At 34.1% G+C, this 25,272-nt stretch overlaps 1 protein-coding gene across 1 annotated transcript; it reads left to right on the top strand.

Moving 5' to 3' along the window:
- Positions 1-4,732: 4,732 nt before the first annotated feature.
- LOC147069617 (retinaldehyde-binding protein 1-like) lies at positions 4,733-18,675 on the top strand. The gene is made up of 6 exons (XM_085950332.1): positions 4,733-4,857; positions 6,032-6,365; positions 12,571-12,695; positions 14,761-14,857; positions 16,645-16,786; positions 17,867-18,675. The coding sequence occupies exons 2-6, from the start codon at positions 6,073-6,075 to the stop codon at positions 18,116-18,118; spliced, it is 909 nt and encodes a 302-aa protein (XP_085806458.1). The 5' UTR covers positions 4,733-4,857; positions 6,032-6,072; the 3' UTR covers positions 18,119-18,675.
- Positions 18,676-25,272: the final 6,597 nt, after the last annotated feature.

Raw genomic sequence — 25,272 nt, 5'->3', positions numbered from 1 at the left:
ACGTATCCACACAACAGATAAATAAAACAAAAACGCGAAAGACAGTCGCCATAGATCAAGACTTTGAAGTCGGTTTCGGTTTATGACATGATGATGAATAAACCATAAAACTCAAGAAATACAAAGCCTTCGTAATGCCCTCAAATATTACCAATATTGAATGCGCGTTTCGTTTACGTGACAAGCTTTGATGTAGCTGTAAATATTGAAAATGACATACTCTCTAACACGTGTTTAGGTGTATCGCATACGTCTCCACACACGAACGTAGGTTTTATATTTTGAATATTTTGATCTGACGTGTACCTACATAAAAATAATATAATTTACAGAATTTTGTAAACAATATAGTAGAATTATTTGTAATCACAAATTAACTTTGAAGAGAATTTAAGGCTATACATACTTCAGCTGGGGCACAGTCTAAAAAGATCGTGACTACGTGACGCTAAGATTTTGCAAACGACGCGTGCAGAACAAAACATAATTTGTCATGTGTCAATTTAATGTTATGTTTATTGTTCTATTAGTAATAATAATAATATATTCATTGACATGTTTTATTTTTCAAGTAAATGAGTAACGTTTTTAGCCATCTTTACATGATTTAAGAACTCATTCCCCCGACGCCATCACAAAACAAATTGACGTGTTCACAGCTCGACTTTTGCTCTCCGATTGGCAGCGAATTCGAAATTTCGTCGCACCTATAGTTGAAAATTATTTGCCGTTTCACTGAAGGCTCTTAATCAACTCAGAAACCTACTGCCCCATTTTTTCACACAACATAGAAGACTTTTAAATTTGGCAAACGCTGATTTACATCTTAGCCAATTTTTTACAACACCTGTGAGAATCCTTGGACCTCATTCTATACAGCAGTGATTCCCAATCATAATAATTTTGAATATCAATAATACCTGACCGAGGCATAGTTATCGCCCACACATTGAGAGTGTGTGACCCGATGACGCTGTCCTATTCGATAACTCAATCGAGGGCATTTAAGAGATTATCTGATAATTGTCAGACTATGTAAGAATTCGACTTGCATCGGTTTGAAAATCAACGCGAAGAAACCCATAGTTTTATGCAATACTGTCCTAATACGGATTTACCTCTGATTAATGACGGACAAAACGTCGAGAGTATCGACGACTTTAAAAATCAGTTGTAGGTACATAATCATAGTCAGAGTATGGACCTAATAGGTTGAGCAAGTGGCTGATATCCATTTCTCGTAAAAATAAAATCTGTTAAAACAAACCTCCACTCTGTGGAGACCCATATGATCCTATTAGGATCGGACATGGTCGAAAGAAGAAAGAAAAGTAGGTACATAATATTGCACTTTGCAAAGAGAGAGAACATCAAAGGAGCTTATCACATAATCACTGAAATAGAACACAAAAAATACCTTTAATTACAAGATTGGAAAAAGATACTACATTAATAGATTTATTAGGTAAGTTGTGTCGTCTCCGAAGGGCGAAGTGGTGTACTTTGTATTGAATATGATGGTATTTCGTTGATGAGTGTTTTATCATATATCTGCTTCTTTTTCGGGGATATTTTGATTACCAACTCGGATTTGCAGGAAAAACGGTGTATTTTATTACCAATAAAAAATCAATAGGTATACAGATTACAGCGTAACACAGCAAACGTATTCAATGGATGGAAGCCAGGATCCTTCTTAAAATCCAAGCGGGAAAAACACAAACTTCTGCTCTGGAATGCAGATAGTTCGTATGTCGTATGTTTTCTACCTGGGTCTCGGTTGCTACTCCCTTTTCACTCTGGTGTCAATCTGTCTCCTTGAAATTTCTTGGAATAAGATACAAATAATATTATTGTTACTTATTATGCTTACTCGTCACCCTGACTTGTTACTATCTAATAGTATATTAATATCAACAACTTGGACTAAATTTAATACATTGCTCTTTTAAGCTACGTCTCGTAATCAACACTGCTCATATTTCTATGTCTGCTCGATAATGATCCCGGCTTCTTTAGGGTTCCGTGGAATCTGATCCTTAAGAGATGACATCTTTTTGTGGGTTTCCTAGTTATAATTTGTGGCATTTAAACACAAAATCACTTAGTGAATCAGGTCTCCACGTACCTAAACGCGCTACTGATTACCCAGTAATTACAAAAAAAGGTGTCTAAGTATATTAATATATCCATTTTTAGTCACACGCTTTTGAAAAATTTTGCGAAACACTGGTTAGGAATCACCATTCTACAGGTATGAAAATATTAAAACGTAAACATTCTAATACTTGTGTAATAAAAAGGACAGTGGCGTCGGTACGCGAATAATATTATTTTTTAACATATTTTTTTATGAACAATAGTTTTGATAATTTATAGTATACGTAAGTAAATAATAAATAACTCGAAAAGCTTCTTTGTATTTACATAACTTATGTTAAATGTGAAATAAATTCTTAAGAGAGCAAGTAAAACCGTTAGTAAGTGCTTGCACGACTGTTCACAGTCTGTTTGGTTCCAGAGTAATAAAAAAAATCTCGATCTGAGGATCTGAAAAATTACCGCTCGATCAGTCTGTTGTCATCATTGGTATAGAGGCGCACCAGCATGGACTGTCCACAGAGCTCTATCGACGGGTCCCTTCTCTGGAACGTTGTCTTCGACGATCTTCTTAAAATTCCGCTTCCAACTGACTGCACTATCACCGTCTACGCAGACGATGCACAGCTACCGGTGAAAGCCGATAGCAGAGCAAAGATTGAGAGTCCAGTTGGCAAAGCCCTAAAATCAATTGAGGTATGGGAAAAATTGCGTTGACTCTCCTTTGCATCTTCAAAAACCGAAGCCATTATCTTCAAAGGACCAGGTAGAATTAAATACAAGCGGCCGCTCTCAGTTCGCTTTGGTATTACTAGCGTTAAAGCTTCAAAGATTATCACCTATCTCGGCGTTGGGTCTAGGATGATTTGGCGCCGGGACAACTGGACGCCACGCAATTCGAAAATTAATATACGTTAGGTACTCATAGGTACTTTTAAAAAATATATTTAATATTATTATTTATATTTAAATTATTATATTATCATTTAATAGTTGGTGAGACTTTAAATATGCACACTTAAATAATGATTAAATAGTGCATATGTTTAAGTTCCAACGAAAAAAGAGTTTTTTATTTTTATATAAAGCCTTAGGCATGGTAATTCTCAATCCGCAATAAAAAAACATTGTGTTAAGAGTAAATTGAATTAAAACTACTAAGAAGTAGATAAAAACTGATTAAAATTCCTCGTCTACACTCTGCATACGTGTCTACGACAGTGCGGCGTCCAATTGGACACTACGTTGAATTTCGATCACCATACCAGAGAGTCGGCCGTACGGCTGATGACGGATGGGGTCTACGAATAAGGGCGCTTAAAATTGCCTACGCTGCTAGCACACTAGCAGTATCCACAGAAGTGTCAACATTAGGAATATCTTTTTAAGTGGATAGCGCAGTACGCTGTTACCTAACACATAGGCCAACCACACAACTTTCACGGATGCGCTCCCAGTCTTGGCCGGGATCCTTCCTCCTGACATGCACATACAGGTACGCAGTGAATCCACGATGCTCGTCAAAGATAAGAAGGCCGTTGTTGGTGACTTTCACCTTTCTCCGCCTCCAACCATTGATGCAGAAAAAGTATCTTTGAGGTAGCGTACAGTACGTCGTATGATGCTGGATGCGCCGTCGAACACCAGGCGAACGAAAGTGGGATGCTTCTATCAAGGGCAGGCACATTTGTTGTTTCCGAATATACAATGGTGATTGGAGATAACCAAACTCCCTCCTGACTGTCCTGACCACTACACCATTCAGTTTTTGATAGACCGTGGTGGATTCGTTGCCAAGCTCTACGAGCTTGGACTTTTTACCCGGCCAAGATATCCATTTGACAGATCACATCCTCTGGGTATGTCCGAAAGTGTGCTCCGAGAGGGAAGAGATGCTCAAGTCGGTCAAACCGTCTGTTGGGTCTATTGGGCAGTCCGATCTGGTCGCCACATAGACCAACTGGCATAGCTTTTAAAAAAATTGTGGCGTCTTATTGCGGACGTGAAAACCTCTTCACATCAGGGCTCGAAATGGACCGGAACGCACTGGAGCGCCGTTCCGGTTCATAAAATCTCCAAAATTATCGCTCCGTCTCATGGAAATATTAATTTGACCGCGCGAGCTAGATATGTTATATAATAAAAAATCTAACAGACTTATTTTTATAAAATACATATACAATTAGATAACAACGTTAATATTTTCATAAAATTATCAAACGCTCCGGTTCGTGACATGATCTATTTCGAGCGCTGCTTCACATAGCTTTTTTCGTCCATATTTATTAGCTTTGTTGGCGATTTTTACTAACGTAAGTCAACTCAGTCAAAACTCGCTTGAGAGCAAGGCATGGGTATCTGCTCCTGAGACATTACCAGGCGAAAAAAATTGCTAATGCTTCACATTAAAAGTAGTGCCTCGTGATACGCTCCAATAAGACCGAGCGTGGTACGAGTTGGGTTGTTTTAGAGGGGTCTTTATTTGTGTTATCAAAAGTCAAAATGAGATAATATCATTTAAATAAAATCATTTCTAGGATGCCACTGATTTGCGGGTTTTCGCTATAATGTCAGTATTTTTTCAGTAGTGTTGTTTTAATATTTTTATACAAAGTTGTTTCGACGTGAGACCAGTCTAATTCGTGAATTGTACCAGTAACGTGTTAAAAATGTCGACTGTTTAGTACAAAATAAGATATATTATTTATTGGACAGAAATTAAAGTTACATAGGTGCCTAACATATTATTAACACCAAGTACGTTTGATAATTATGCAATTCTAAATTTTATTACTCTAGTTTGTTAAAATGACTTATTCTGATAAATGATTATTAAGTTTCGTTAACGTAAAGTATTTGCATTTAAGTGGTACAACATTTGTAGTTTTATTTAAAGTGGAATTAGTACTAAATATCGTCTATCATTTTAATTATTAATACAATGCATTTCTACCATGAATCGATAGTTAACATAATAATATTTAATATACAATATATATTTTATTAATACTACAATTAGCCATGGGGCCAATGACCAATGGCGAAGGGTGGAGGTATACCGTTAAGATCCGACATAAATTGTGCACACTAAATTTTGGCAGTTTTACGTCTTCGTTTTTATTGAACTAAGACTACAATTATTTACAGATGATGTTGGTTAATATTTACAAATCAATTAAACCCTTCCTAAACCGGCCATAATAGTTTAGTTATGCAATGGGCGATCAGACAAAATGGTGCACACTTTTTCTTACATACTCATTTGTTTTCGTTGAATGAAGATTATATATTACACACGCTGTTGGTTAGTTTTTTTAAAATTTCATTAAGCGCTGCCTAAACCAAATCATAATCAATAAAAAAAATTCTTTTAATTTTTAAAAATTATCTGTTATGGCTTGGATGGGCAGGGTTTAATTGAATTTTGAAAACTAACAAACACTATCTACACATTGAAAGTAAATACAGTAGACTGGCAAAGTTTAGTGTGTACTATTTATGTCGGATCACAACAGCCTAGCTCCACCCTTCGCAACTGCCAATGATAGTAGTGTAGTAATAAAAGTGAAACAATTATAAACTTTTAGAAAACTACATAAATGTAAAACAATCTCACCGGCACTCAAACCCAGAGTCTCCCTTACGCATTGGACTACGAGGGCCTCCCCTCTTTTCTTTAACCATCTTCCCTGATGCTGTTTTTTTTATTTGTTGACATCTTTTCAATATTTTTGTTGCAATGTTCGTAAATATAAATAAATTAAGACCCAATATGTCAATGTATGCAAACATCATTTTAAATATGTAATTCCGATCATTGATTTTAATCCGAAATCAATAAATTTACTGTATTATCGGACACTTAAACACTCTTTCTATGAAAGCACTAATTTTATAACGATTGTATTAAACATTGTTAAAAAATTTTCAGCATAGTGTCCAATCACTCAAAGTTCAACAATCCTTCCCAAAATGGCTTTCGAACTAGCTTACAATTATGAGGCATACTTCACCGAGGATTCCACCATGAAGAAGTCAGATATTGAGGACTTGAAGAAGTGGGTCGAGAATCTAGACATCAGCAGTAACGTGCCAAAGGATATAACGTGCAAACAACTGCTGGCCTTCCATATATCGTGCGAACAGAATATGGAGCAAACAAAAAAGTGCATCAAATCACACTACAACTTGAGGCTAAAAAATCCGGACCAGTTTGACAATAGAGATGTTACTGGCGAAGATATAGTGGAAGTCCAATATGTTCAGTGAGTGTTTGATCTTTATGTCATATTCTATCAAAGAATGCTACATATAAAGCGGCATTTTAGACCAAGTGAGCAAATGTTTGTTCTTCCCCCATTCCAGCGAAAGTCTCTTGACGTAAACGCTTTTTGTTGAGCGAGCAAGTGGAAGAACGAACATTTGCTCGCTTGGTATAATGCGTCAATTACATTGAGCTAGTCTACGAGCTGTTTGTTGGCGTATTTAAAAAAGGGCTATTCAGCTACTGCGATTGTGATGATGACACACAAAACTTTCAATTCGCTGAGAAGCCAACAAGCCAGCGACTATTTTGACAGAACGTAGTTCGTTTTTTACCGGAAGGTCTCTACTACGCTCTACTGTGCAGACACAGTAGGCCCACACGCCGGCGTATAGCGTGTAAAGTTGATCGGCTTTCAGCTTTTCTCGGTAGAATATTTACAATCTGCTTGTTAGCTTGTTCGATGATGACACTGGGTGAATTTACAGGCAGATTGTAAATTCGCCAACAAGCAGCTCGTAAAGTAGCTCAATGTCATTGACGCATAAATGCGGCTTTACTTGTCGAGTCGTAAAACCTGCTTTTGATATTTTTTTAAACCCTCTTTTAATTAATTTAAATTTAATTAACTGCATGACATTTCCTTGAAAATATGGGTACTTGTCATCATTGTTTTATGTCAGTTAATACGATAGGAAAATAAAATGGTTTAATTAATATATTGACGTAGTATCAATGAAATAAAAACTAGTGAAAAAATATCGACAGAGCGGTTTTTGTGACTCGCTTCTTATTATTATCGCTTAGCTTTTCTGCACAACAATATTGCTAGTTAAATTCTAATCATTGATTTAAGTTTTGTACTATTATTCCATTGGCGTCGTTTTGTGCGGCGAGGGTTTCTGCTTTCGTCATCTTTATGGCGTCCTGAAGAATTTAAATTTATATATGCCTGCCAATTACCTACGTGGTCGCAGCCATGGCTTATTCTGTGTCAGAACTGTTTCCTCGAGTCAAGCCTATCAGACAACATTAACGTAAATTAAACGCATTAATGTAAAGTAAATTCGCTTCCTAAAGAGATAGATATTTTCAATGATCTACTTTGCAGTTTTGTTGCTGAAAAACCATTGCATTTGACTTATTATTATGCTCTGAATTATATTCCCATTTCTGCAAGTGAATGTGAACGCGGATTTTTGCAAATGAATCTAATTATTACCGCTTCGATGAAGACCAAAACAGTTTCGGCACTTTTGTTGAAAGGTTACGACAATCGAGCTTAATTGCATATTTTTATGTAAATAATATTTCTTCCAATGCTCAATACAATTTTAGTGGTTAATAAATTATCTAGTCAAGGTAAACATTAAATATAAATTAGTATTTACTGTGGAATCTTTGCCAAGATTTATTTTTAATGTGATATTATAGCATGGTTTAACCAGACTGCTATAATTATCCAAAATTAGTAATAATTTAAAAATAATACTAAAATAGAATAATTGTAAAATCAGATTTATAACATGGTATAGCGTCTGAAACAAGAGTCCTCTTTACATTCACTAGAATTCAGTGTCTGACAAACTGTGGGCCGCAAGAAGTCTCTGGGTGTGCCGCGAAGGAAGAAGCCTCATAACTGTAATAATGATAATGCAATAATGATAATACAAATAATAATGCATATTGATTTAAATTTTCTTAAATTTTAAATAAATTCAACATCTACAATGTCGTATAGATTCGACATATTCAAATAAATATTTGTCACGATCGTACATAGTGATCGACACAGGGATACAGTGTCGCTGGTAGATACGTAGCAGTGTTGCCAACCGTACTATAATTATATTATAATTATGGTATAGTACTACCAAAATACTATAATTTTGAATATCGGAAAAAATATGTAAAAAGTATTGAAATTTCGATATTTCCGTTCGATAAATTGGTGCAAAGTTCTATAATTTCGCAATATAAGAAGATTTGGAGAACTTGGGAAAAAAATTGCTCGAAGAATTGCTCAAACCGTAAAAAATCCCTTGACTTTGGTTTAACTGTTTAACATGAAATTTCTTAAATTCTTGGGCAAGCATTTTTGGTCGGAAGAGGTACCTAAATAAAAAGGGATCTCGGAGTTTTTCAAATTCTCCGTTACTTTTTTCTGAGAACTAAAAAACATATACATTTTCAGCAGATGACAACGCGTACTATATTTTTCCCCAAATACTATAATTTTGGAGGCTCTGTACTATAATTCCACTTTGAAATGATGGCAACCCTGATACGCAGTGTAGTGAGTGTGAGAGTGTGAGTGAGTGAGTGAGTTAACAAGCGCACCCGCTCTGTGCCGATACGATGCTAGAGTTGGGTAGTTTGACTTTGTTTTAGTAACGTGGTGTCCGGACACTAACTTGTGTATACCTACTAGATGTGAGTTGGAAATACTGTCACCAGTTTGTGTACGCAAGTCTCGGATGCAACTACCCATACTCGGTACGTATGGCCCAATAAACTTGTTCTAAAGAATGCGGTGAGATCATCGCTAGTTGGTAGAATTTCAAGTATATTTTAATTTATTAGTCTATGCACTCGAATGACATAAACTTATGTATGAACAAGTCATGAATTTTGTGTAATTGGCAGCACATTCCCTCGAGAATGTGGTGGCGGCACAGGCTTGTTATGGCAGCTCAAAACATTTAAAAAAAAAAAAAAAAAACATTGTATACTCATTTTATGTTATCAAGAATATTATAAATTAACATAAATTTCTACTTAACAACTCATAAATTTTAAATGTGATTAAAATTTTATAATAAATGAGACATTTCGAAAAGCCATTAAAGCTGATATTTCAAATACTAGTTAAAGACAAGTTTCGCTACTAAGTATTTTTTATACTGATAGTAAGTATACTTAATCTTCAAAATCGACCAGTTTTCCTATCTCGTATACCTACGCGTCATGCATCGAATACATTTTGTGAGATACATTTTGATTCGTTTTAACACAAACTGTCAGTGTTTAGTTGTTTCGTAGATCACGGATAATATAACAAATAAATATCATCTTCTGCATTAATAAAGTTAAACCAGTTTTTCAATAATTCGCACCGTGAGTGTAAAACCAAGGCATCTGCAAAAGACATATTTTGGATATATTAAGGTTTGAAGTCTTCGTTTTGTTAGGAGAAATGGAGTTTCTAAAAAAAATCGTAATATTTGGTTTATATCTACATTATATTGCATGTTCTTTTAGTTACTTCACTTTTACATTATCAGGTTCACGACTTTTGCAGTTGTTTTGCATTTAATATCGAAATTGAAAAATTGGCAGATGCGTTGGTTTTACACTCACGGTGCGAATTATTGTACTTGCGATATGTTTTCTCGAACAAGGGTCAATCAAGGGGAGAATGTCTAAGGATAAAATAATCTGTATCTCATATACAGCAGATGTTCCACAAAAACATCATAAACTATGGATTTTACGGTGTGAACATTGCCATTCATGCTACTACACCCTCTGCAATATTGTGGGAATACAGCTAGTTCACAATAATCTAAAGTTATCCCTTATTTATTTATATAAAATCATCTCTTGCTATAATATTTAACAATATAACATATAACTGTGGGAATTCGGTCAGTCATGCATTTACTTTTTGATTGGCGTCTTACATCGATAATATTTTATAACAGTGCCTATCTATTAAGGTAGGCATTAGATTAGTCATAAAAATAACGCACGGCACTTTGTTCCATAATATTCCTGTAGACTGCGTTTTAGCCGGCTCTCATATCTAAGCTCGTCTCGTCTGCAACGTATCGAATACGTCGATGCGACGTCATCTTTATTCACAAAACTCACGTTATCTTATAGAACTTCGCCCACTGCTGGAATAAAACATTTTAGTTTGAAAAAACATCTGGAGGCACATGCAACTATTTTTACCTGACATGCAGCGCAGGTATAATCTCGAAATTTCGCAATTCGTCATTTATTTTGGCTTGCCGAGAGACGTCACTGTCCTCGCACAACCTTGCCTATACGCACATAAGAAAGTTGTATGTTGAGCTCAGTTTTAATTTACGACTATTATACCAGTCGAGACGATTTTCAATGTGCGACTGGGCTTAGATATGACATCTACATTGTCCTCACATTGTTTCTGACACAATCATAATAAGTAGAGAACGGATTATATGCATTTGCATTTTTAGTCCATTCTCACCGGTTATTGCATATTTTTGCTATAATTACAATATTGTGTAAATATGCTTACGTACCTGCGAGTATTAAAAAGCTTGAAACTGAAGGTTGACTGAATCTACTCAGTTAATGAATAAAATCCGCAAAATTAACTCCGCATTGCCAGAGGTATTCCCGCGTAGACTTAGAGAAAAGTTTGAAAACATTTTAAACAATAACCCGGGCTTTGAACCTTTGTATTGAATTGATAGTTTTATTAATGGGACGGGTGATTTTTTGCCAGAAACAATAAGTGCTAACATACCTAATGTGATCATTTATTTTTTTCCCCAAACCGGGACACCTAAAAAAGGGTAGGCACTTATCCATTTTAGGCGCCTTACACTTTCATACAATACAATTGACAAGATAGTAATATTTTTTCATGTCGTATCTATTTCTCGTAAAAATATAATCTATTAATACAAACCACCACTCTGTGGAGGTCCATATGATCCTATTAGGATCGGACATGGTCGAAGAAGATAATTAAAATTGCTTTAAGGACATCTACTTTCAACAGTGTTTTTTCACTCGTTTACAACTTATCTTAAGAGAATACCCTTTCTACTGGTGCATTAGTGCCGGGCAGACACTATTACACTATTCAATAATTATACGATTTTTTTTTTGTGATCCAAATTATTGGCGCGAAAGTGTTTGAACAACTCCACCCAAAGTTCTCCAAACCCTCAGTTGAAACATTCCCAGTGTTCCATTCAGACACTTTTTGCGGTGTAATGTAATTAGAAAAAAGTGAATACTCATTAAATATTTCTGTATCTTGGACCTTGGTCACAAGTTTCTTTCTTTTCGAAAACGGGACATTTTGGCGTCCCGAAGCTGTGTTCGGGGGCACTGGGACACGCCACCTGAAAACGGTACTGTCCATGTGAAAATGGGACGTCTTGTCATATTAAACATATCACCCAAATTCAAATACTGCCCAGTTACCTCAGTGAATGTGGAACGGTCTTTTCCTACTTATAAAAATATTTTGAGTGATCTAAGACACAATCATACTACCGAAAATTTGGTTTATTTGGAACAGTTCCTGATTGTTAAGGCTATACTTCAGCTGGGGCACGGTCTAAAACGATCGTGACTACGCGACGCGAAGATTATGTAAACGACGCGTGCAGAACAAAACATAATTTGTGATAAATATTCAACATGCGTCCATTTAATGTTATGTTTATTGTTCTATTATTAATAATAATAATATATTCATTGACATGTTTTCTTTTTCAAGTAAATGGGTAACGGTTTTTAGTCATCTTTACACGATTTAAGAATTAATTCCCCTGACGCCATCACAAAACAAAGTGATGTGTTCACAGCTCGACTTTCGATCTCCGATTGGCAGCCAGTCCGAAATTTTGTCCCACTTCAGTGTTGTCATATTTTTCTATGCTGATTATAGTATAAAGGCGTAAAAATTATAGTATTTCTGTAAAAAAAAAATATAGTACTTACAGGAACATTTTTCGGCTCGAATCCTTTAAAATTATAGTATTTTGGCATATTCTGCGTAAAATTATAGTTTTTTACATTTTTTGGAGAATCAAAATTATAGTATTGTACTATAATTTTATTATAGTATGGTTGGCAACACTGTCGCACCTACAAATAGTTGAAAATTATTTGCCGTGTCACTGAAGTATGCTCTTAATGTTTACAAGAGTAACAAAATGTGACGTAATTGAGAATTAATAATTAATGATTATTGTCGATACTTACTAATTATTATTAATTACTAAAAATTACTATTTTTTACTATTTAATATTGCATATTTTTACACTAATCATGCATATTTTAAGCATTTTTCATGAATATCTATGTTCATGTATATTTCAAGCTTTTTATGTTGCATGTAATCCGGTCTCTAATAAAAGCTTACTCTTCCACGTGCTTGCATTTCACTAACATAATTATATTTTTATAATTTCAGGGAGATTTTATATCTACCAGAAAAAACGGCCGATGGATATGGAATCACGCTCCACAGGCTTCACGACTTCGACGTTGAGAGATTCGATTATCTCGCAGGCTGCAAATATTCTGGCATGATTATTGGTTGGTAGATAACAATATATTCTGTTTTGTAGAATAAATACTAAACCTCATTTTTATTCAACTGGATTTATGAGTGTCTTTTTTAAGTAAGATTATTTATGCGCAGTACCCTAGCCCAGTGGTCGGCAAACCGCGACTCTTTGGCCCCTTGAGTACGGCTCTGCCACAAATGCCCTCTGCCCTATTTAACATGGCTACAAAGCAGAAGCAAAGAAAAACGGAAGACGAAAACCATTAAATTTAAAGTTGAATGGACCGACACTTTCGCGTGTATTCAGAACTTAAATGGCCTGTATTATTAATTGTCGGGAAAAATCGGCGCATTGAAATTTAGAGACACTTTACAACTAAATACGCATCATTTCGCACTAAATATCATGTCGGTGATGCAAGGAAGAAAGCAGTTGAGGAACTTTAGAAGAGTCAAGAAAAATTTAGTTCTGTGCTTATTTAATTACTGGATACAAGCTTCCAATAATGTTAATATATCAAGTTTTGTGATTGATAAAGAGATTTCTAGAGAAGAAATCAAAAGTAAATTGAGAAGTCGTCTTATTGATGAGAACTTAATAAAAATCCCTTACTTACAATTTAATTTTTATCAATACGTAACATCATTATTACGTATGCTATCAAGTTTTATTCAGTGTACCTATAGTGTAATTAAGACTTAAAACTTTAAAACTAAAGGTTATTAAGTAAATTTAATAAACAGTGTACCTACATATATAATTTGAGTTTAAGAAATTTGGCTCTCAAAAGAAATCTCAATCGTTGTACTATTGATATTTTGGCTCTGTTGACTAATGAGTTTGCCGACCACTGCCCTAGCCTAATAAAAAAGATTTCAAGTTGATTTTTGTTATACTGTTATAAAAATCGATGTTTCTTTTAAATATAAATATAATATTAAAAATATTAAAATATGATATAGTCAAAAATCTCTACGACAAAACATAGAAAACTTAATAAACTAAATTTTAATAAAAAATAAAATATATGTAATAATAAGACGGGGTCCTTTGACAAATTCACATTTTATAACATGTTTTTACAATACTAATTGTAAGTTTATCTTTGACCTCTGGTAGGTAGATGTATCGCCTTAATTATCGAAGTCAAGGGTGCAATGTAGAACTGTTGACGTTAAGCTACCGTTCTAACAAGAAAACACGTTACACGATCTTTCTTTCTTCCACTTATGCGTTATAATAAGAATTATATAATATTAATATGTTTTTCTCACTGAACTTAGCTCCTCAAAATCAGCTTCTTTAAGTCTCCCGCGGACAACTTTTCACCCTAACCACTATGTTAGAATTAAATTTGTTATGCTGTCACTTGATGCAATGTTTAATTCGTCTCTGTCCCTTCCTCTACTCTAACCCTACACAGCCTAAACTGAAGGACTCCCGAGCACCCCCACGCAGCATCCAACTGGGTGGAGTTCACAATACTTAACGATACTGTTAAAAAAAAACGGTGTGTGTACTTACGTATGCTCGTTAGAAGTTATACTTCTTTGGCGTAACAAAACAAAAACAAAACTTGCGATAACCTAGATTCTTCGACTAGCTCTTAATTATCTTGTTAAATTACACACTCAAGAAAAAGGACCGCTTATTGGAACGCCGCTGTTTTATTTCTATATACTTATATTACTAAATTATATAATTATTTATCGTAGTTTTTATTTTCTAAGTAACAACTGCCACTATGACGTGTATTAGTTTGTTTACGTAAGAAAATGCAAATGGCCGACAATAATAAATTCGCTGCCTACGCAACGGAACAATTCTAAACTATAATATTATACTGTATAATCGTCACGATTGCATTATCATACTGTGGCGTAATGGTAGTGCGTTCGGCTGATAACCGAACAATCGTGGTTCGAATCCAATCGAGTGCGATTTTTGTCGTGTGAAAAAATAAATTATGTGTTATATTTCACACGCCAAAAATACACTCTGATCTGATTTGCCAAACGCGCCTAGAGAAGTATAACTTCAAAAATAAAAAAAATAACACGTCTAACATTGAATACTTGAATTAATTTTTTTAGACTCTCAAATCAATGAAGTCGGACCAGACAATGGACTAGTAGTGCTATATGACATGAGAGGAATTAAATTTTCACACGTCACTCGAGTCCCTTTTAGGTATGTATAAAGTATTTTTTAATCGCCCTCATTATGTCCCACCAGAAATCCCTGAATTATGCCGTTCTCAGACTTGAAGGTATTGAAAGACCTGTAGACGGTGCTTCAATTTGTAGGACCATCATCTAAGCCAGTGATGGCGAACAAATGGCACGCGAAATGATTTCACAATGCACGCGAATGTCTTATTTTTAAGAGAAAAAAACCTATAATACCAATAAATGACAGATCGAATTGTATTAAAAAAATGTAGGGAAATACTCTTCAGGAATAAGCATTACTTTTGATGTAAATATATAATTAAATTATTCGGTCCTTAGGCTTTATGTGTCACACATAATATTATCGCACTAACCTCATCAGGCAGCGGAGAATGCCGCGCCGCGAACCTCTAATTTCAATCGATTTACAGTGCTTGAGACCACTGTAGCGAGAGAATGCCATATCTGGTCGGAGAAATTTTGGTGTCGATTTGTGCGTAAATAACCAAACTAATTAATAGATTTATGAAAAAAATTATTTCTACCCAAATAAAACACAAAAACTTCGTGAAGCTAGTAGTAATATATCTGACAGACAGTTTCAAAATTGATGGACCAAAATGTATGGCGTAATTGATAAAATATAAAGATAAAGCTATAATTGTGTATGCTATGTTCTGTGAGTGGTATCTAGAACATCGCCATTTTTTTTATAGAATTTTTAAAAACTATTGTTTCGTTATAACTGCTCGGCACAAGACATTTGAAAAATAATACTTGTAAAATTTTGGCACGCGTTCGTGAAAAGGTTCGCTAACCCTGATCTAATCGATCTCCCTCTTCAGCGTCGGCCTTTGATATATGCGTTGGCGATAAACCTTTCAGAAATACTATTTTTCCTTTTTCCTGTGCGACCAGAGACCTTCAGAACTTTTAAGGGCGGACGTGCTCAGCGTGGGTCAAAGTGGAGCTTTTATTCTATTTTCAAAGCATGATCCTGGACATTCCTTAAACGTTGTAGATAATCTATTTATATACTTTTAAAGCCTTATTATCCTTTATATTTATTTTAAACATTTGATGACTGCATAAAGTATTTTTATTCCATAAAATAGTATTCTCTTAAACCTCTCGCTCTAATGTTTAAGAATATAGTCATATTTCAGTACATGCATGTGCAGTGGTGTTAAGATTTTTTATATTTATTAATTTTTAAACGTATTTATAAAAGCATTAGTATAATTTATGTTTACATTATTATAGTGTAATATTTACGATAAAAAGTATATTGATAATCTCTGTGATCCCAAATTTGACAAGAATTAGGCATTTTATTATTCAAAAAATGGGCAAGATTAACACATTTGAAGATAATTCTAAAGATACTGATTATAAGCTATGTTTTTAACCATTTAAGTGTGATAAACATCTTACGAATAATGATTGCTTTATAATTATTGTTGACCTAATAATAAGGTAGTGTTTTTTTGAAATACGCCATTTCTTTTGGCATTCCCCAGTAGTTAAGCTACAACATACGGCCGTAGCCATAAATTGACAAACTAAAACTGAAGTATATAGTAAGATCATGGTAACGCGCGTGTTTGAACATGTACATGACCGATTTTTTTCTTAACAGTACATGTTCAAACACGCGCGTTAACATGATCTTACTCCCTATTTCACACCTGACAAAGATAGTGACCACCTTGTTTCAATGTGCCAACTTACATTTTTTTTGGCTACCGAATCTAATCCACTATAAACTTTTTTTTAATTATTCTCTTCTGCATGATTAATTTTCAGAGTCGTGGCGAACTTCTTGGAATATGCCCAGAACGGATTCAACGCGAGGATCATATCGATTCATATTTTCAATGTCACACCTCTCCTCAATACAATTATGAAGTTGATTCGGCCGTTTTTGAAAGGCGATCTAATAAAAAGGGTAAGTAGTGTAACCTCCCCCCATCTCGGTAACCATTCACAAGGCAGCGAACCACCAAGTGTGATTTCAATTTACGAAGTTAACATGTTTAAATAGCAATAAATAAATTCCACATAATCGACAACATCCATGAAATACTCCGTCCGAGTTAAGGAGTGGACACCTGACTCGCGTAATCTACAGATCGTACAGTAGTAGTAGGTTATAAATGCAATTAAAATACTAAACACAGCACAGTATAACTTCAATTACTTTGACTAATTGAGATGAAAGTACTCTGGATAATGAATGATATATTTGGACAGTCAAAAATCTAACTCATTTATTCTCATATGGCGGCAGGATAGATGTCAGTATAGATTTATTAAAAAAAAAAAAAAAAAAAAACACCACAGTCACCGCTACAAACACAAAATCACATGTCAAGACAATGGTATTATAGAGGCGCCAGTAGAGCGTCAATCCATGCCATCCAGAGAAGGCATACAGGTCTCAACAACATGCTCAATGGTTTGGATTTCTCCGCACTCACATGAAGGAGAAAGATTTAAACCTCACTTATACATGATATATGCAAATTGGTTATGTTAGCAGCATACCTCTGCTGTTTAAGCTTACGATTTATTTGCGGGAGTCAAAAGCTACGAACGTCATGGTAGCTGACTTCGGATTTCTAAATGTTGACAACTTCTACGGGCTATGTGTTTGATTTTTCATTTCTATCAATATACGGCTCCCAGTTGGCGGTGCTAAATCTTTTTATATCCTGGATCATTTTAACCAGATCACCAACGTCTTGGATATTCAGCCACTTACGGAGGTTTCGTAGCCGATATATATCCTAACACCTTCGCCTATACTGCCATTAGGAAATTCTAATCGTACGACGATACAGCCACATCTCAAAAACATCAAAAACTTGGTAGATTGGTACTGATATTACTGATAACCTCGAATCCAGTACGCATAATGATGTCCCGATATGTAAATTAATTGTAATTCGATCACTTCAAGATTTTGGCTCAGAAGCAGCTAAGTATACCTTCCTTATTAATAATAATAATATTCTCTGATTTTCAGATGGTTCTTCATCCTCCAAATATCAATTGGGAAGAATTCTACAGAGACGTTCTACCAAAGAGATGCCTACCATCTGATTTCGGTGGTGATCTTCCAGATACCCAAACCATCAACAAACAAAATGTAGAAAGAGTGTTAAGGCACAGAGCATATTTTGCATCTGAAGAGAAACAAAGACACTTTCATCTGAAAGATAGCAAAAAGACGACAAAAAATATAGAGTCAAGAATCTCGCATTTAGATATAGACTAATATATGTTTTGATTTATATACCTATAGAGACATAAGTATTACCTTATTATTTTATATAGACTGATATATATTATATTTCTGACGCCTTCTAAAAAATCAGCAAAACCAGCGTTTGACGGCGTAAATATACGAAGATTAGTAAAGTTTCATTAATTTTTTGTTCAAAATAACTGTAAGAATTGTAATAAAAACTATCTACCCAGTTTCAAGGAGGCAGTTGGCATCATTCTGCCATCGTGATGCGTGTGCTGACACCGGCTATGACGTTCCAAAACGTCGACACCAATTCTCTATCCGACGATACCGATTGCATTTCAACTATACCACGCTGTAACTGTCTGGGGAATGGGACAACTGGACGTCAGGAAAATTGGACCCCGCACTGTCGTAGACACGTAAACAGAACGTAGACGAGGAATTTTAATCAGTTTCTATCTACTACTTAGTGGTTTTAATTCATTTTACTCTTAACATAATGTTTATTATATTGCGGATTGAGAATTACCATGAATAAGGCTTTATATAAAATAAAAAACTCTTTTTTTTCGTTGGAACTTAAACATATGCACGATTAAATCATTATTTACGTGTTTTTTTTTACCATGTCCGATCCTAATAGGATCATATGAACCTCCACAGAGTAGAGGTTTGTATTAACAGATTTTGTTTTTTACGAGCAATGGATGTCCATACCCTGACTCACACAGACAAACTGAAAAATAATATGTGTACTTACCAGACCCAGGATTCGAACCTGAGACCCACAGCGTGATAGTCCAACGCTTATGCCGCGCGGCCACCGTGGGTGTCAACCGTTTTACGTGTACATATTTAATTTCTCACCAATAATTATTAAATCATAATATAATAATTTAAATATAAATAATAATATTAAATATTTTTTTTAAAAGTACCTGTACGTACTTGACGTATATTTATTTTCGAATTGCGTGGCGTCCAGTTGTCCCGGTGTCAAATCGTCCTAGACCCACTGTCTGTATACTCTCTCAACTCTTGATTAATTCAATCCATTCTACTCAGCTTCCTATCCAAATACCCTCCACCGAATAACACACAGCTCCAAGCATTAATAATTTGAATCAGATTCTGTCAGTTCTTTTGGAAAGGATTCCTTTGACACATATCATGCAATCGATTTGTCGGAAGATTTTAAAGGGTGTCTCGAAACAGTTAAAATCTCCCACACAAATTAATAAAATGGAAAAATAATATTGCCACTGTTTATGTTTCATAAATCTTCCATTTAAGTTTGACGGCGATAGTCACAAAATGATAGAAATTTATTTTAAGATAAGATTTGAATATGATTAAATATTTCGACCGTTCTTTAATAAAACGTTGTCTCCACTACTGGTCGTCATATTATTTAAATTAATCATGTACGCCACTATACCTAATCTATTTTTTTGTCAAGAATATCTAATTATTTTTTACACAAAATATAACAGACAGTACTGTGAGTATAAATGTGACGCTAAAAAACAAACGTAGCCATCTCCATCACAAGTGAAACTGAGTAAATCAACTTTTTTGTTTTTGTGGTTAATTTGAACCCGTAAGTTAATAATTTCCTAATTTATGATTATATTTTATTTAAAAGATACGGTTTAAACAATGCTCAATAATCGCAAATCTTTAACAAACAAGATATTTACGATTTTATGTTGGAGATGGCTATGTTTGTTTTGTATCATCTGGATTTGACCAGGTTTGAAATAAATACTATTGGAGATGGACAGTTTTGTTTTGTATTCGATTGGTTTGTTTTGTATTCTAACAAACAGGGTTGTGTTAAAATGGATGCCGGACGAAATCCCGAATGCTGAAATCCCGAATGCCGACATCCCGAAAGCCGAAATCCCGAAAGCCAAAATCCCGAATGGCCGGAATCCCGAAGGCCGAAATCCCGAAAAATAAAATATAAACAGTATTAATTTTCAACCAGCGGTTCCCCAATAGGAGGCGCTTTTTCTTGGGTGTGTAATTTAACAAGATAATTAAAATAGTTATATAAAAACTGTTATTAATTATGGAATGAAGCAACAAAATAATTTTCAACCAGCGGCACCCCAAAAGGCGGCGCTTTTTCTCGATTGTATAATTTATCTAGATAATTAAAAAAGTAGTATTAAAAACTATTATTAATTATGGAATGAAGCAAAAAAATAATTTTCAACCAGCGGTACCCCAATAGGCGGCGCTTTTTCTTAAATGTGTAATTTAACAAGATAATTAAAATAGTTATAATAAAAACTATTCATAATTATGGAATCAAGCAGCAAAATAATTTTCAACCAGCGGCACCCCAAAAGGCGGCGCTTTTTCTCGATTGTATAATTTATCTTGATAATTAAAATAGTGGTATTAAAAACTATTATTAATTATGGAATGAAGCAAAAAAATAATTTTCAACCAGCGGTACCCCAATAGGCGGCGCTTTTTCTTGAATGTGTAATTTAACAAGATAATTAAAATAGTTATAAAAAAACTATTTATGATTATGGAATCAAGCAACAAAATAATTTTCACCCAGCGGCACCCCAAAAGGGGACGCTTTTTCTCGATTGTATAATTTAACAAGATAATCAAAATAGTTATATAAAAACTATTATTAATTATGGAATGAAGCAAAAAAATAATTTTCAACCAGTGGTACCCCAATAGGCGGCTCTTTTTCTAGAGTGTGTAATTAAACAAGATAATTATTTTCTTACTTCATTCCATAATTAATAATTGTTCTTATATAACTATTTTAATTATCTTGTTTAATTATACAATCGAGGAAAAGCGCCACCTATTGGGGTGCAGCTGGTTGAAAATTATTTTGTTGCTTCATTTCATAATTAATAACAGTTTTTATATAACTATTTTAATTATCTTGTTAAATTACTTACTCAAGAAAAAGCGCCGCCTATTGGGGTACCGCTGGTTGAAAATTATTTTCTTTCTTCATTTCATAATTAATAATAGTTTTAAATACTACTATTTTAATTATCTAGTTAAAATATACAATCGAGAAAAAGCGCCGCCTTTTGGGGTGCCGCTGATTGAAAATTATTTTGTTGCTTTATTCCATAATTAATAATAGTTTTAAATACTACTATTTTAATTATCTAGTTAAAATATACAATCGAGAAAAAGCGCCGCCATTTGGGGTGCCGCTGGTTGAAAATTATTTTGTTGCATCATTCCATAATTAATAATAGTTTTTATATAACTATTCTAATTATCTTGTTAAATTACACACTCTAGAAAACGCGCCGCCTATTGGGGTGCCGCTGGTTGAAAATTATTTTCTTGCTTCATTTTATAATTAATAGTAGTTTTTATATAACTATTTTAATTATCTTGTTAAATTATACAATCGAGGAAAAGCGCCGCCTATTGGGGTGCCGCTGGTTGAAAATTATTACTGTTTATATTTTTTTATTTTTCGGGATTTTGGCCTTCGGGATTTTGTCCGGCACCCGAAAAAAACAACAATATAAATGTATAACTTATTTCATATTTACAACTAACACTTAATAATTTGAAAATTATAATTGGGTTTATGAATTTATTTTGAGTTTTATGATATTAGAATTTAATAGGTAACTAAGCAAACATAACAATATTTTTGAATAAAAATATATATAAAAATATAGATGACTGAACCAGTTTACACGATATTATGCAGCTTTAAAACTGAACTTAAAATATGAACAGCCAAGGCACAGCCCTGAGGTTCTAAGATGCTAACTGTCGTAAAACGTTTGAAAATCAAAATTTACTTACCGTTTTTCAGTCTTCTTTGAACGTTTAATGGTATAATTTGATCTGGTAAACTTTCGTGCATTCTCTGGAGACACTATTTCAAACTTTATTTGGATTATTTTCCATTCTTTGACAATTATTTCGCTTAAAAACTTGAAGAGCACATCTTATATACAGAGAAAACTTTTTGCTGATGGGAGCCATATTGATAAAATGCCACGACATGATTGGCCATTCTGAAAAAGTGCTACGTCGTGATTGGCTAAGACGAATGTGACCACGTTTGATATAAAAAGTCAATGGAGATGACTAAGTTTGAAAAAAATCACAACTTTTATTTTGATTTTTTAAGCAGAAAATAAGGAGATAGACATGTCTGAAGTGAATAGTATTATATAAAACAACACAAGCAGTCATACCAACCAAAAATCTCAAAAAAGTCAGTGACTGGAGATGGCCACGTTTGTTTTTTAACGTCACAAATAGAAGTGTTATTCGCGAATCAGAAGAGTGTTGTGGTAAAAAATATATTTAACTGGTTTACAGTGAAAAATAAAAGTGACTATTCTTTAGGCTTTTTATTGAGGCCACATTTATGTATTTATGTAATCCATGAGTCACAACCACAGAATAATTTAATAAGATAGAAATGTGAAAGCCAGTCGCCATAAACCTAGACGTTGACGTCAGTTTTGATTTACGACTTAATGAACACTCTGAATTCTCTAAATATTATCAATATTGAATGCGCGTTGCATTTTCGTGACACGAGTTTAAGTTTACCCCATATTAATCCACACTAGAGTTGCAAACCGTGCTGCAGCCTCACTCAGAAGGTAACCCACGTCCCTTTATTTTTTTTTCCTAGCTAATTCCATAAGCCGGCCAATACTTTCAAGTCATCATTGGTTTATGACAACAAAAGAAATAAAAAGCCTGCCTGAAGTTTCTCAAATATTACCAATATAATGCGCGTTACGTTTAGGTGACAAACGTAATGCATAATATTATTATGATGCAGACGATGAAGAAGATTAAAAAAAAAAAAACATATTCTCATACTCGAGAATCGTACCAGTGTTGCCAGACGTCCCGATTTTTGCGGGACGTCTCGCTTTTTAACCAAAAATTAGATTGTCCCGCACGGGACAGCTAGATTCACGATTATTTAACGAATACTTTCAGATGAATTTAAAATGGTCAGATGTTAGAGGAGGTCAAGACCACCATAGAGTTGTGGCGCTAGCGAGAAGAAGAAGGGGTTAAAAACTGATATTTAGAGGGATACTGATGTTATCAAGAATCAATAATATCCAAGATTGTTTTGTCTCCCAAGGTGCAGAACTAACCTGCCATTGATAAACCTAATTGGGAAGGCAATAGCTCTATTCAACCAAATCACTTTGGATATTGACATATTCCACCTATGCGGGGATGGGTATTGGTGGACGTTGTTTTATAAATTCTGAAAATAGGGTCTACTTAGCTCATTCGGTGTACTTCCTTGTATCTAATTTAAAATTTTTGTATTTACACGTAACTGTTTTACTGTTTTTACTGTTGTATTTACACGTAACTGTTTTACTTTTACTGTTTAATAACTGAATACTGATATATTTCTTTTTTTATATACCTATACTGTTTTAATAATAATATTTAAATGTTCTGCTATGGAAGTCTTAAGTAATAATTTTCAATGTTCACTATTACATTATAAAATGATTTGATTTGATCACAAAAGATGATCACAAAAATTAACGGAATTTGAGACAACACCATGAATCAGCGCCATCTTTAGATTAATAAAGCCTAAGCATATCTTTTTGCATAAACAACGAGTGGTCCACTGTTCAGCTGTCAAAATCAGATTCCAGATTGCTTGACATATTGATTCGCCCTTTCTCGTTTCAAATTGAATTATAAAAAATTCTCAACGCAAATATATTAACTATCAGTGTTATTTATAAATAGTATACATTTCTGTTATTTATCAGCTGTCAAAGTCAGACTAGTCCTTCACACAAAAACCGGTGGTAATATCGATTTCCAAAAAATATGTAGCATTGATCTATGCATTACATTTGTAGGAGGTGTGTTAATGCTAGTGTATTATATCATGTAACTCATCTATCCAAATCAACCCATTTCCTGTGTCAAGACAGCTGGAAATATCGATTTTTAATAACCACTAAATCAGATGAACTCCAAGGTCTTCAAGATACGTTATAATAATAAAGAAATCTGAAACTAATAATACTCTGACAAATGAACACGGCAGACGCGTCAGTATTAGCACTCTATGGAAAAATGGCAGGCAATGACAGGTCATCCATAGACAACGGGAAGGGCGGAAAAGGTAGGACCAGTCGTGAATGTTTCGGCTTTCTCTTGAGTCGGCAATGCATGAATGCATGATTTGGTGTAAAATAACGAATGCTACTTGCTTAAATCTTGTGTTTTATTCGTTGAATAAAAGTTTAATTAATAAACCATAGTTGCTTATACATTTGTAATTTGTTTTATTTTTAATAAAAGTTTTGTTTTTCAATTTTTTATAATATTACATACTTATTCGTACCTAATACACTTATAATGTTGTATAACGATCGTTAGCATAATAGTTTTACTGTATTTAGGTTTTATGGCAACCTTGATTTTGTAATTTACAGATATAACCAGTTTACAATAATGACCTCACAGACAGGAACATTAACTGGTTTAGTTAGTCCGTCATAGAAGGCGAATTCAATGTGATTTTGTCTACCTACCACAATAAAAAAAAACACTAAACAATAATTAATTAGTTAGGTAGGTTTTTACTTTTATGCAAATATTTTTTTATTCGGTTTAACGAGTACATGACGTGAGAAATAATTAAAAAGGAAAAATACGTTATAAGTGTTTTCACTCGGTTATCACTAGGGACTACAATGCCCGAATTTCAAAACCGCTATCCATTATTTTTCGATAGGTACCGAAATACCGGTTTTAAAAATGAGATAATACCGATATATTCGTTATTGAAAGTGGAAAAAGTGTATTAACTCATTTAGTGCTAATACCGCGACGTGCGCGTTTGGAGTACTTGGTCATTAGATATAATTAATATGTTATTTAAATGTGGTAATTAAAAGGTAATTAAAAGTTCAGCAGTGATTGTGTTTAACATAAAAGGTTTAACAGGAATGTAATTTTTATGCCGGGATACGCGATGTCCGCTTTACTTCCGTTGTCTTTCGTCGTCCTTGACCAGCAACACGTGCAGATTTGTGAAATATATTTGCATTGTAGGTAGTTACCTACTTCCCTAATTTAAAATTTATCCAAATATTTTCGCCAGTCGCTCACGGGTTTTAGAAGTTGACAAGTGTATTTTTAGG

Source organism: Rhyacophila brunnea, unplaced genomic scaffold, assembly GCF_057557595.1.
Source record: "Rhyacophila brunnea isolate RB1 unplaced genomic scaffold, BYU_Rbru_1.0 scaffold_23, whole genome shotgun sequence".
Classification (NCBI taxonomy): Eukaryota; Metazoa; Arthropoda; class Insecta; order Trichoptera; family Rhyacophilidae; genus Rhyacophila; species Rhyacophila brunnea.
The sequence above is the reverse complement of the archived record's forward strand: the minus strand, read 5'-3'. Positions and strand labels throughout refer to the sequence as shown.